General features: G+C 30.4%; 4 protein-coding genes across 10 annotated transcripts in view; 1 reads left to right on the top strand and 3 right to left on the bottom strand.

Annotated features, from left to right (window-relative positions):
- Positions 1–1,789, top strand: part of LOC108692981 (kinectin-like) — a 17,395-nt gene extending 15,606 nt beyond the window's left edge. For all 5 annotated transcript variants that reach the window (XM_018201587.1, XM_018201589.1, XM_018201588.1 and 2 more), the window contains one exon: positions 454–1,789. In XM_018201587.1, the coding sequence (XP_018057076.1) occupies positions 454–497 (44 nt within the window). In that variant the 3' untranslated portion in view covers positions 498–1,789. The remainder of the gene's footprint in view (positions 1–453) is intronic.
- A 749-nt stretch (positions 1,790–2,538) lies between these two features.
- LOC108692906 (integrator complex subunit 11) lies at positions 2,539–5,550 on the bottom strand. Of its 2 annotated transcripts, none has more exons than XM_018201479.1 (5): positions 5,477–5,550; positions 4,613–4,863; positions 4,089–4,511; positions 3,186–4,010; positions 2,539–3,080 (listed from the first exon to the last, which is right to left on the bottom strand). In XM_018201479.1, exons 2-5 carry the CDS (start codon positions 4,859–4,861, stop codon positions 2,790–2,792), a joined length of 1,788 nt encoding a protein of 595 aa, XP_018056968.1. In that variant the 5' UTR covers positions 4,862–4,863; positions 5,477–5,550; the 3' UTR covers positions 2,539–2,789. The 2 variants fall into 2 exon arrangements, with proteins under 2 accessions (XP_018056968.1, XP_018056967.1); XM_018201478.1 differs by lacking the exon at positions 5,477–5,550 and adding an exon at positions 5,355–5,377.
- Positions 5,551–6,287: 737 nt separating this feature from the next.
- LOC108692913 (tubulin-folding cofactor B) lies at positions 6,288–7,934 on the bottom strand. The gene is made up of 6 exons (XM_018201487.1): positions 7,662–7,934; positions 7,451–7,594; positions 7,234–7,321; positions 6,971–7,162; positions 6,828–6,900; positions 6,288–6,752 (listed from the first exon to the last, which is right to left on the bottom strand). The coding sequence occupies exons 1-6, from the start codon at positions 7,779–7,781 to the stop codon at positions 6,635–6,637; spliced, it is 735 nt and encodes a 244-aa protein (XP_018056976.1). The 5' UTR covers positions 7,782–7,934; the 3' UTR covers positions 6,288–6,634.
- Positions 7,935–8,945: 1,011 nt separating this feature from the next.
- Positions 8,946–12,457, bottom strand: LOC108692874 (sentrin-specific protease 1-like). 2 transcript variants are annotated; one of them, XM_018201415.1, is made up of 2 exons: positions 12,251–12,457; positions 8,946–11,608 (listed from the first exon to the last, which is right to left on the bottom strand). In XM_018201415.1, the coding sequence occupies exon 2, from the start codon at positions 11,538–11,540 to the stop codon at positions 9,837–9,839; it is 1,704 nt and encodes a 567-aa protein (XP_018056904.1). In that variant the 5' UTR covers positions 11,541–11,608; positions 12,251–12,457; the 3' UTR covers positions 8,946–9,836. The 2 variants fall into 2 exon arrangements, with proteins under 2 accessions (XP_018056904.1, XP_018056905.1); XM_018201416.1 differs by having other exon boundaries at positions 12,209–12,263.
- Positions 12,458–12,472: the final 15 nt, after the last annotated feature.

Below are 12,472 nucleotides of genomic sequence, written 5' to 3'. Positions count from 1 at the left end.
GTGCAATTAATTGCAGCATGATTAGAAAGCATGTGTATTTTTGTTTAATTGTATATTAGATTTAAAAAAATGAAAGACAATGCAGAAAATATCTTTTTATTAATAAGAAATATTTAGTAGAGTATGTAATGTATTTCTTATTAATAATTCACATTTATTATGTGCTATCTTTCACAGATTTCAAATTGTTTTTCCTGATTGTTTTATTGGATAAATATTGAAATTTTGAAAAATTTAATATGTAACATTTTGTTATTTATTATTTATATAATATTTGTTTTTATTTATTATTACTTGTAATAGTTATCTATCGTAAAGGAAGAATAAATACATAAGATGTATGTATACATATATGTGTTGTTATATATATTTTAATATATATATATTGTCAATAGTATGTTACGAAGAATTAGCAACGTACTTTATTCATTCTATTCTAATGTAATCTTTCAGGGTGGTTCAGGAAAAAAATAACTTCGAAAAATAAACTACGCTAGTGCAGTGCAAGTACTGGTGGTTAAAAAGATGGGATGCGCAAATGCTAAAAGCGAATGCAGCATTGCTATATAGGTATCAATGGCATACTTTGCTACTCAGAAGACTAATATAAAGTGAAAATACTATGGATAATGTTTATTGTAAAAAAATATCATATTTTATTATGTGGAGAAAATATAAATAATTAAATTCGTAGCGATTAAATGGCAAAACTTGAAATACTTGAGTATGTGATGTTATATAATTTATAATTATAAATAGCTATACACGATGTAAAGGTTATCAAAATTGTGCATTAAGGATCATCGATATTGTTTATAGAATCTATGAGCTATAACAATTTGTAAATTTTAATTCTGTTATGAGACGTATAAGAACATAACACTTGAAGAATATGTTCTTGCGACGCGAAAAATTGTACAATTAATTAATTAATGGATTCCATGACTTCATGATTCATTGTGTATAACGATATTGATTACGATATTATTTCTGAGTCATACTGTTATTAGTGTTTAACATCTTTTTTCTTTTTTTATCATTAGACGCATGGACCAGAAATTATATATATATAAATATATACATATATATGCATAATATGATATAAAATATATATGGCATTTTTTGTTATCGATAGCGAACACAATACACCAAATTTGTAAAATGCGACCTTCATGTTCCATTGTATACAAATTGAAATTTATTATTCGTTTTACGTGCAATAAGGAAATAAGGCGAAAGTTTGAACGAGCCAGTCTTATACATATATACAAATGTTAACTGTGAAATTAATTGCGCCCAACAATTGTACTGAAAGCAAGTACTGCATACTTGAGACGGATTTTCATATAGTTCACATATAGACTTTTATTATCAGATCTAAGAATATATTTAACAAGTTCAAGTTAACATACAATTTTAGGGGCATTTAAAAAATTGATGCTTGCAATCATTTATATTCGTATTTAATTACGCTTTAAACAGATGTTTATTAATTGGACAAGCCAAAATATTCCGTATTGTTATTGGAGTAGTTCTATATTCTAGTAGAACTTCGAAGATGATTTTTTTAAACTTGCTTGCATGAATATTTAAAAAATACTATGTTAGACGTTAATAGTACACTTAAAGAGTTCTTTGTTCACTTATGTAATCGATTGATTGCATAAAAAAGAATAGTTATTGTACTGAGTTTTGTAAGAGGCATGTATGTTTAGTACACTGCGTACTTATTTACCGTTTTGTATCTAGAAAGCATATTCATAGTTAATAAAAGTTTACTGTTTTACTTGATGCTGAAATGTTATGCAATTTCGAAAAGTTTTTCATTTCATTTATTTGTTAACATGGTGAATGATACCTTTAAATAAATATCCATTTATTGATACTGATACATATGTACAATATATATAGTTAAAGTATAAAATATGATATACATTTTGATTTACCTATCGGACTAGTTTAAGTAATTAATTCTAAAAGTTGTACTTTCAGATCGAATTTAATAAGACTTTGGAACTAACATTACTATTTTTTACTTATTATGAATTATCTTTTGAATTATTTATCTTGAGTTATCGATAAACTATACATCATTTTAAAAACGATAAAGTTTATGACAGACTATTATTAACAATTATTTTCACAATATGGTATATAGCAGAGCTATAGTAATAAAATTTCTGCAATTTTGGTCAATTTTATAATTGACTTTTATCGTATTTATTACTTGCATCTTAATAAGTCATCGAAATGATTTTTACAAGACGAAACGATAAGCCGGTCTCATTGAAAAGTTAGACGTCTATTTAACAACTCGTTAAGATGCAAGTGGTAAAAAAAAGGCAATAGACATCATCTTTGAAGAACAAAGACTACAGATATTTAGTAGATTCATTATATAATAAAAAATTATACTAAAATTATACTACATATTTATATACAGCATATTTCCGAACAATATACACACTTACTTCCTTTTTAGGATGGATATCTTACAGGTAACTAAAAGAATGCGTGACAGGTACAATATTTTTCATATTTAGTTTTATAATTCTATATATTTGTCTCTTATTCTATTCAGGTAAATACAAACGTCCAAAACATAAAAAAAATATTGTATAACCGTCATCTAATGTTTAACATAGTGTGTTATTGGAAAATATATTTTTACCTCGATTAGCATCAAGTTGCAAAATAGATTTACAATCGTTCATTTAATAGTGATAATATAAACCACATTTCAATATCACAGGTCGAAATTTTGTTTAAAAATAATTTTGTCCATTTCTTTAATTCAGCATTGTTTGCAGAAATCCAAGAATATAGCTACCTAAATCTTCATCCTGATTAGTCCATGAAACGTAAACACTCTTTTGATCATCTTCATCTCCTTCCACCTTTACTAAAACAGACTCGACTGATATAGAACCGTCTGTTAATTGGACCGTCCATCCGGATAATCTTTCTTTCAATGGCTGCAATAGTTTTAAGGTAGTAGCTTGTGCTGGGCCGGGATCCCTTACTTGCACAGTAGATGTAAATCTGACTACATGTTTTGTGATACCTGCAGCTTTTGCAACCTAATCAAATACAAAAGCAATAATCAATGTATATAAAATAATAAGTGTTAAAAATAAAAAAAATAACAATCATGAAATAAATAGTTATTATGTGGAAGATATTACCTCATCTGCATCTACAAGACAGACACCGTCTTCTCTCAACATTAGGACACTGTGAAGCAATCTCCGTCTTTTCGGATCAGGCGGTAAGGCCGAGTATCTCTTTGCTTCGGCTTTCAGCAATGCTAGAGAAGCATCTACGGGAACTTTGGATGTAGTCGTAATAATACAAGTTTCGCCGTTTGCAGGATTATAGCAACTAACGCCGAATTCTTGTTTGATTTTCTCCTTCAAATATTCCATCTTAGCGAATTCTCCATGCACTAGCATAACATTCTTCGGTTCACAATACTGTATCAACTGCATTATTCCTTTTGCATCAGCGTGAGCAGAAAAAGACATGTACTCCACGGCCATCTTTACCTCCACGATCTGTCGATTCTCGAACTCTATTCTCCGCGTACCGTTTAAAACTTTGTGTCCCACGGTACCTTGCACGCAAAAACCTGGCATGATAACCATGTTGGACTCGTTAGGCGCCCATTTCTTAAAGATCTGGAGAGAGAGACCGGCGTGTAACATTCCTGGCGTAGCAAACACCACCATCGCACCTGGATTATCGATATACGCTTTATCAAACGGTTTTATGTGCTTAAAGTCAAACATATTCCGTTGTACAAACGTTTTTTTAATTTTCTGATTAGTCCAGGTGATAAACATTTTATAATAATTGTTGGCCTTTTCGGTTAAACCAAGCGCGAAATAAACTGGTACTTTTAGGTTCATTCTTTCCCAATACGTTTCCAAAAGTATACACAGTTCTTGGGCGCGACCGAGAGCGAATACAGGAATCAGCACCTTTCCGCCTCTGTCGATGCATTCGTGTACCTGAAACACGGTCTTATCTTCTCAAAAAAATTGTTCAACATAAATTAAATTATTACAAATAATGAATCGAAAACATACTTTCTTGAGGAAATCTCTTTCCCTGCACCTCTTTGAATCTCTAATCGTGGTTGCATATGTTGATTCTGAAATTAACAAGTCTGGCCTGCATTTGTCTATCCACGCAGCACCTAAATGCCGATCTGGCGTCATATTATAGTCTCCTGTGTATACAATAGACTGTGATCCCACACGAACCCAAAACATGGCTGCACCGAGAACGTGTCCGGCATAATATGCTTTTATCTCTAATTCTGAATCTACCATAACGGATTGATGAAGCGTAACAGCGATAACCTTCTTCATACAATCCTTTATCATTTGCGATGTGAAAAAGTTACTTTCGCCTTTACGCTCGACTGCAACCTTTCTCATGTCTTCTAGTAAGATTGGTGCAATAGCTTTGGTTGGATGTGTCATATAAATTGGTCCAGTATAACCTACCTGTATATTTTAAATAAAAAGAAAAGTGTGCAAGAAAATTGAAAAAAATACAACAAAAATAAAAAATAATTATTGCAAAATAATTTTTGATGTTACGTTACCATCTCTGTGAAATATGGAAGAGCGCCGCAATGATCTAAGTGAAAATGAGAGATAATGACACAGTCGATATAATTAGTCGCAGGTCCTTCTGGAACTATATAGGAAAAGTCTGGGAAGCGTCTCTCATCATTGAATCCCATGTGCATTCCACAATCCAGCATGATGTTTTTGCCGCCCATGGAGACAAGGATACAACTACGTCCGACATCCTGTCCAGCACCGAGTGGTGTAACTTTTATATCCGGCATTTCTAAAAAGAGTAATGAAACAGTATTATTTTAGTATTATTTAAAACTGTAATGAAATAATTATATTACTTCCAAGGCAGCAAGCTAATGTTATTTGTTGTTATTTTGATGTTCAAAAATGACATCTTTAATGTCATTTTTACATAAAAATTACAACGCTTACTACCGGAGTTTATATATACATACACTAAGCTATTTGTCAAGCATAAAATAGAAAATGGATGCTTATGAAACGAACATGTGTACGTGTTTCAATATTTTTTTACTGTAAATTAACAAATATATCTTTTATTTTTAAAAGAGCATCCTCTCTTAAAAGAGACTAACAGTATCAGTTCAAACATGTTGATATCGTTATACTGCTTACTTAAAGAGATATCAGTTGGTTGACTAATCTAGATCACAACTAATTGCTTTCTGAATTATAATCTTGTTGTAATATAAATAAAGGTTATTAGAGGATTAGAGGTTAGACTTAGCGAAAGAGCGTTACCAAGCATTACTAATGTACCAGTTCGTAAGCGCACAATGAATAAAACAATTATTATATGCACACAGATCACAATTGAGAATTAATAAGCAGATTAATGTAAACATGTATCAAAAGTTGATTACATTTTCTTCAAAAATTATCAAGATCTTTCTCTTTCTTACACTTCTTAGCGCATACCTATTACATTGAATTGAAAATACAAAAACGAAATTTGTTTGCACTTTGCGAGGCAATCTGACAACTTGATAAAAAAAAATTTTTTTCCTGGTTAAAAATCCTAACCTAAAAGGTTATCAGCACATGCGTTCCAAAACTCGTATAGGCTGCATTTGAAAACATTACTCAGATATCTCCTTATCCTTGTTTAACAATGGATGAACAACAAGGATAAAACAATACGCGGGGATGCTCGGATGATATTTTTGAATGCAGTCATATTCTGTTATTGAACGCAACCGCGCGCAGTATGAACTCTCACTACATGCCGTTGTCTTCTTTTAATTATTTCGATCTAATCATTTTTTTGTTATAAATATTCACGTAAACAAATATTTCACAAGCGATACTCTATATAGAATGATAGCATAATTCAAAGTTTAATCCCTTTAAATACATAATGCACTTATACATAATATAAATTTGTATATAAATATATAATATTTTGTATATGTTTCATCATATTATTCCAGGAAATATACAAAAAAAAACAATTCAAATTTGTGATCGTATAGTATTATGATTAATTACCTAATTATAAATACTCTATTTGTTTAACACAGATAATAGTACTGTGTGTCCTTGAAGGATCGAAAAGCTATATAATTTCCAAATGCTTCAATTTGTTTAAGCAATATGTTCAACATTATATTAGATAAGTAATATTCGTGTGGTTAGTATGATTACAAGGCCAATAAAATCATAAAAGTACATAAAGAAGATGAGAACATTGTATAATAGATACGCATTATATGTTATGTACATCTATTATTTGATAATTATACATTGATATTATTCAGCAATTATTGTTTCAAACGTCGCACTATATTATTTATGATTTCTATATTATTTATGATTTCTATATTATTTATGATGGTTAAAAAAACACATGTCATTGACTGGCGATCAGACGATAATGTTATAAAAGAACACAAAATTTTAATTTGTGTGAGCTATATTTAATTTAAAAATTATTGTATATAAAGCACTATTTTGAGTTTTCAAATTGCTAGAAAAAAAGATAATAGAGAAGAGATAAAATAAAGTGAAATAATTATGGCGTTTTACAGTTCTTCATCAAGATTGAAGTCCTCCTCTGGAAAATCTCCAACTTTTACGTGCGCTGGCTTCACAAAGCCTCCATATTTTGGAGCACATTCGAAATATTTTTTTCCACCGACACTATGATCAACAACACAATAAGTAAGAAGAGAAGAAAAATATTCAGATATTGTAATTAAATGGGATTAAATTTACCTCCCATCGTTTTTGCCAAGAGGCTCATCATATTTAACACCAATCCACCAGCCTTCCTTAAATTCAGTTTTACCTATAACATTTATATATTAATAAAAATACTTTTAGTAAAAATACGATTGCGAATATATTAAGATTCTGACCAACATATAAGATAGTAGCTCTTCGCTTTGGCTGATTTGGAACAGATACTTCGCAACGGTCTCCAACTTTGCACAAATTAGCTAAGCTTTCCTCTGCTTCTTCTTCCAATTTCTTCTCTTCTGCTCTTCTTTTCATATCTTCTTCATTGTACTTTCCTAATTTATTCCTTTCTAGGAACGCCTTAACAGTATCTATTCAAGTATAAATAAAATATGTTTCATTCATCACTTAATTTGATATAAGATAAATATAAAAGTCTCACCTGTTTTTTTGGCATACTCTTCCTCAGATATCTCAAACTTTTTCACATGATTTAAATCTTCTGTGGTACATGAGAAATTATCAATAACCTGCAATTTCCTTACATTTCATTTGCAATCTCATAATTTTGTGCTTATAAATACTTGAAGTAGACTCAGTAAGACAAATAAAACTTTCATTATGATTTCTGTATCATGTTGTAATATCTGTATATTTACATGTATCCTCATTCCATCATCTATTGGATATGATCCCAAAAGCCGTTGTTCTTCCTCCAATCTACAAATGAGCTTGTCGTTCTTGTCATAAACTTCAATGGTCATTGTAACTGGGTTACCACCAGTAAGAAGCTCCAATTTGCCCTATAATTTTGTCTTGTAAATTTCTATGTAAAAGAAAATTTTGGAAAGGAAGCAAAGCTTTGCTTACCTTAAATTCATGGACAGTTATACTTTTTTGAAATCGACGTTCCACACAACATGATTCCTGACCAGAATTTGTAATTGATAAATTCACAAAATCAGATGTAATCACGCTGCACGAACTCATTTTATTTAATTTAACATACGATATTCGGCTACTACAGAATATAAGATTAAATGATTTTAAATATTCGCGAATCTCTTATTACGTTTCGGATATTTCCGAATTATAATAAATTTAATATATGCAACCTTATTTTATATATAATTATATAAAATAAATAAACGCCTAGTGTTTTGTACTCGTGTTAATTGCAAAACATGTAAATACAAGTAACACTTTGACAGAACTTTCGAAGCTCCAGCGAAATGTCATGACGTTATTGAAAACAGAGAAAAACTCAGAAATCTGAGAGCGACTGGAGCGACCATTCCGGCCTTTGTGATGTGACTACATATATTATCGACATTGCTGATAAAGTAGTGTCGAAATATAATGTGGTGCGAGTCCATGCTAAATCAAATATTTATATATTTATATGTGAAGCAATATGCTACGTCCACAAATTGTAGGTGAAAAGATAATATGCATATATAATTTTATATATAACATATATACTTACGTAATTTTTCTTTTGCTACAGCCTACATAATCTCTACTTTAGATCTGTTTCTTTCATTTTTTATTCTTTTTTTTCTTTTTTTTAATGATGTTGACTTTTGAATACAAAGCATGTCAAATTGAATATAAAGTAAAAAATGAACACACGTTACAAAAAATAATTTTTAAATAACAAAATGCATTTTAAAATGCATATTATATAACATTGATTCTTATATGTATGAATTTCTTCATAATTTTTCTTTTATATCGTTATGTATGTTTTATAAAAGTCTAGAAAAATTAAAGAAAATTATAAAACAGCAGAAATAATTGAGTTATATTTCAAATTATGTATTTCAATATTGTGATTTGTTTTAGAACTCAATCAAATAACAATACAATGAATATTTATTATCAATTATTTTATATACACATTTTTTTCTTTAAGAATGTATACATGTACCTGTATATGATGTCATTGAAATGAAAAAAACAGGCAATTGTGTCTTAAAGACAGAAAAAAAGAGGATAAAAAAAAGAAGAGAATAGAAAAATATTTATTTATAAAATATTTCACGATTAAAAATTAGATTAAATAAATATCTTATATTTGACATAATACTATAATAATTAGATGTATGGATAATAATTTGAGGGATAAAAATAATATAATGTCTTTGTCAAATATTCATTGAAGTTATTTATTTGAAAGTTGTATTTAAGCTGATTAAATCGATACGCTTTTGTTGTATTAATGTGCATTATGAACAAAATATCAGCAGTAATTACTTCAATTTTAGTTTTATACATAAATTAATTCCAAATAAAAAATATACAAGTCAAACTGAAAATAATATAGCTGTACAGTTGTGGACAAAAGAATTGTCTTTCTTTTTTTAATTCGTTTTTTACAGAACTCGTAAGAACATCTTTATAACTTTTATGCAATCTAAAACTCATCGAAGAACAAAAATATTGCAATTCTTTTATTCACAATTTGTTAAAAACGATGAAACTGTATATTACCATCCTTGTACAGCAGAAAAACATTTTCATATCTATGTATAGCACATGTATATCTATATTAATTTGTTTACACTTTATCCAAAGCAATTATAATTATTATACAAGATAAACGCACATGTCTCTTTCTTCTCTCACATTAAGTCTTAAAACAGAAATATGCTTTTAAGAAATTGAGAGATTTTTCATTATTTTTAATGATAAAGCACACAATTGATTGCAGAAAGGACATTAGGAAAGTTTCTCCCTTTTTCAATTCTTTTTTTTTCCAAGAATAATAGGCGATATTTGTGTTATTTTCCAAACAAATTTTCTTCAATGAAGAATCTCCGACAGTGGTTTGGATTTATCACATCTCTTTTTAGAACAGTGATAGACAGAGTGAAAGTTATGCTGCTGATTGCCAACGTCCTGCGAGGACAGGGTACAAAGAAGAATTCTCCAATGCATTAAACTGCTTGAGTTTTATTACAATATAGCTTTACCATTAGTTTGAAGCTTCTCGCTAACATTGGCCATTTTTTAATTTATCAAAGCAGTAATTGATGCTCCTTCTTACAAAAGTTTACCCTTCAATATCTCATAAACCATTTTGTTCCTAAAATACGGCATATCATCCTGTGTAAACGTTACCTTCTTATTTGCACAGGCATATTCGGCAAACATACAAGAGAATACGCCACAATCGCTGCCATTCATCTGTTGTGGAATGTTCTTGGCTGATTGCAATTTCCAATCGCTCATATCATAAGATTGTTTCTTTTTGTCTAAACTCTCATCCTGTAAATATTGTTTTAGTGTGGCTAAACATTTTGGGTTACTACCGCCCATACTGTCGTAATAAACAATCGATTTATTCCTGAAATCTATTATTGACATACACCAGTGAATATCCAGATGTATTGGCACGACTACAAGATCCTGCGCGAATATGTCTACTTTTCTAGTCCATCGCTTCAGAGACGAGTGACCACCCGATAGAAGTTTTGGATAAAAAAATGTATTCATTGCGTGCACCTTTGGATACTTGTCGGACGTGCCTCTGGCAATTAATAGATTCATGTAGAAGTTTATTACTTCATCGTTTAGCCAATTTAAGTCGGCTAATGTGCAAAGATCTTTTCGCGTGAGCCTTAGACCAAAACCTTCTGCAAGAACTTCTCCTGGAGGACATGGTATAATGGCGTTTCTCACTTCTTTCAACATCTCATTAGTCAACGTCGGCAATGCTGGCTCTTCCTGTTCCTCTCTATCATCTAGGACAGCCAGATATAATTTCATAGAACGTGCCAATTGTTCTTCCAAAGCTGCTTCTCGTGCATATCTATTGTGCTTCGATAAGACGCATGTCATCTTCTTCAGTTCTTCAGCCTCTCTGTGCCGTTGTTCAATCCGTTCGTTGTATCTCTTAGTAACTTGCGGGATGAAGTCTTGTCTCATGATAGGTTTCGCAGCTAGCTCGTCACGCAATGAGTTAGTTGCAACAACTTCAACAGATAACTTCGGCGTAGTTTTCACTAATCCACTGGTACTGGGTCTATCAATTGTAATAACTTTGTTGGATTGTTGATACGCCGTGATACCTTTCTTGCTGTAATTTAAAGTAGGAACTTTTTCTTTATCTGTCCTAGAATAGTTTGACATGCAAACTCTATTATGATATGACGTTGATATCTTAGACAAGTTAGTGACAGATGATTGAATCTTGTTGGATGTCATAATTTCTGGTTGCTTTTCTAAATCGATAACTTCTATGGGTTTGCACACAGGTTTATCTGTAAATATCTGTATCCTATTTGGAAACAGATTTTGGAGCATTTCTTCATATTGATATTTCTCTTTTAATTGATTAGTTTTAGATAATGTGGGAGACTTGTGGTAGATATCTGGCATTCTATGTTTGTGATGGAAAAAGTGCTCCGTAGTCGGTTTATTGTGATGTAGCATAAAGCAAGTAGATTTACAAGTGGGAGTTTTGTAATATTCGAAAGATTGTGGTTGCTTTTTATGAGTACCGTTCATTTGTGCACACGGTTTTATCGATGAGCATTTCTGCTCACCCATGTATATAATATCATCGTCATCACTGTCATCAATGGTAAAATACTGTTCCATTGTACGAGCTATATTACAATTGGATTTAAATCTCTTGGATGTTATATATTCTTCTTCAAAGTTACAGTCCTCAGCTTTCCGTTTTTTAGAACCTTCATCTACCCATCCGAAGATCTTCTTCAGAAAATCAAATATTATAGACATGATTAACACATGTATATATTCTGATCTTATTATTGTCCATTCAACATATATTATTAATGTAGCTCAATCTAAAAAAAAAAAAATTCTTATATATAATGTATTCATTGATTATTATGTATTCATTGATATAAAGCAAATATTACAAAAGTAGAAACTTATACTATAACTAATATAACTATGTACCATAAAAAATCATTACCAATTGAAATAATTTGCTTGCACTATTCTGTACTGATACACAATAAAAATAACTATAATTATAAAAATAACTATCTAATTTATAATTGAAATAAAATATGAAAAACACACAATTTTACATTGGAGAAAAAAAAAGAAAGGATAGAAAATATTATAGAAAAAATACTATAGAAATATACTACAGAAAAAAAATTCAGCTACACAACCTTAAACATAAACTTAATTATAAAAACATAGCAAAAACATATTTTGATAAAGGCATCTGACGTAAATGTCATTATATTTTAATGAAATATACATTGCGTCATTTCATCAATCAAGGGATTTTTGCTATACATTCTTAAATTTAGGTGTTTCTTCATGTTTAAAAGTCTAGAAAGCATCAGTGCGGAATAGCGCAGCAGTCGAATTCATTATAAATTTTCAATTATTGTATAAACGTATACACATCGGCGTGACGTAAAATTAACCTCATTGCGCGATATGCGATACTCGTTCCGGTTGATGCTTACTCTCGAGAATTGCGTTGAATTCGCCGTATGTACCACAGCAGGCGCTTAACCTTAAACCCAGACGAAATTTTTTTATCTTGCCTCTCAAAACGTAAGATTTGTCATCCACGAACCGTTTAATTTGGCAATATCACGAACATAACCCAACGATGGCGTATTTTCTTATTCTCTATATATCGCACTCGACATCATACTTGACCATATTTTGCAAGGTTGCAACAT

The sequence above is a fragment of the Atta colombica genome, unplaced genomic scaffold, assembly GCF_001594045.1.
Source record: "Atta colombica isolate Treedump-2 unplaced genomic scaffold, Acol1.0 scaffold83, whole genome shotgun sequence".
In the NCBI taxonomy this organism is placed as follows: domain Eukaryota; kingdom Metazoa; phylum Arthropoda; class Insecta; order Hymenoptera; family Formicidae; genus Atta; species Atta colombica.
This window is presented reverse-complemented; position numbering and strand designations above follow the sequence as displayed.

What these genes read in the sequence shown, in the direction of transcription:
- LOC108692913 (XM_018201487.1), bottom strand. Translation starts at nt 7,781, where the DNA reads ATGAGTTCGTGCAGCGTGATTACATCTGATTTTGTGAATTTATCAATT. An exon ending in TAACTGTCCATGAATTTAAG is followed by an intron (nt 7,595 to 7,661) that starts GTAAGCAAAGCT and finishes ACAAAATTATAG; the next exon opens with GGCAAATTGGAGCTTCTTAC. An exon ending in ATGATGGAATGAGGATACAT is followed by an intron (nt 7,322 to 7,450) that starts GTAAATATACAG and finishes AGGAAATTGCAG; the next exon opens with GTTATTGATAATTTCTCATG.
- LOC108692874 (XM_018201415.1), bottom strand. Translation starts at nt 11,540, where the DNA reads ATGTCTATAATATTTGATTTTCTGAAGAAGATCTTCGGATGGGTAGAT.
- LOC108692906 (XM_018201478.1), bottom strand. An exon ending in TTCCATATTTCACAGAGATG is followed by an intron (nt 4,512 to 4,612) that starts GTAACGTAACAT and finishes TAAAATATACAG; the next exon opens with GTAGGTTATACTGGACCAAT. An exon ending in AAAGAGATTTCCTCAAGAAA is followed by an intron (nt 4,011 to 4,088) that starts GTATGTTTTCGA and finishes ACCGTGTTTCAG; the next exon opens with GTACACGAATGCATCGACAG.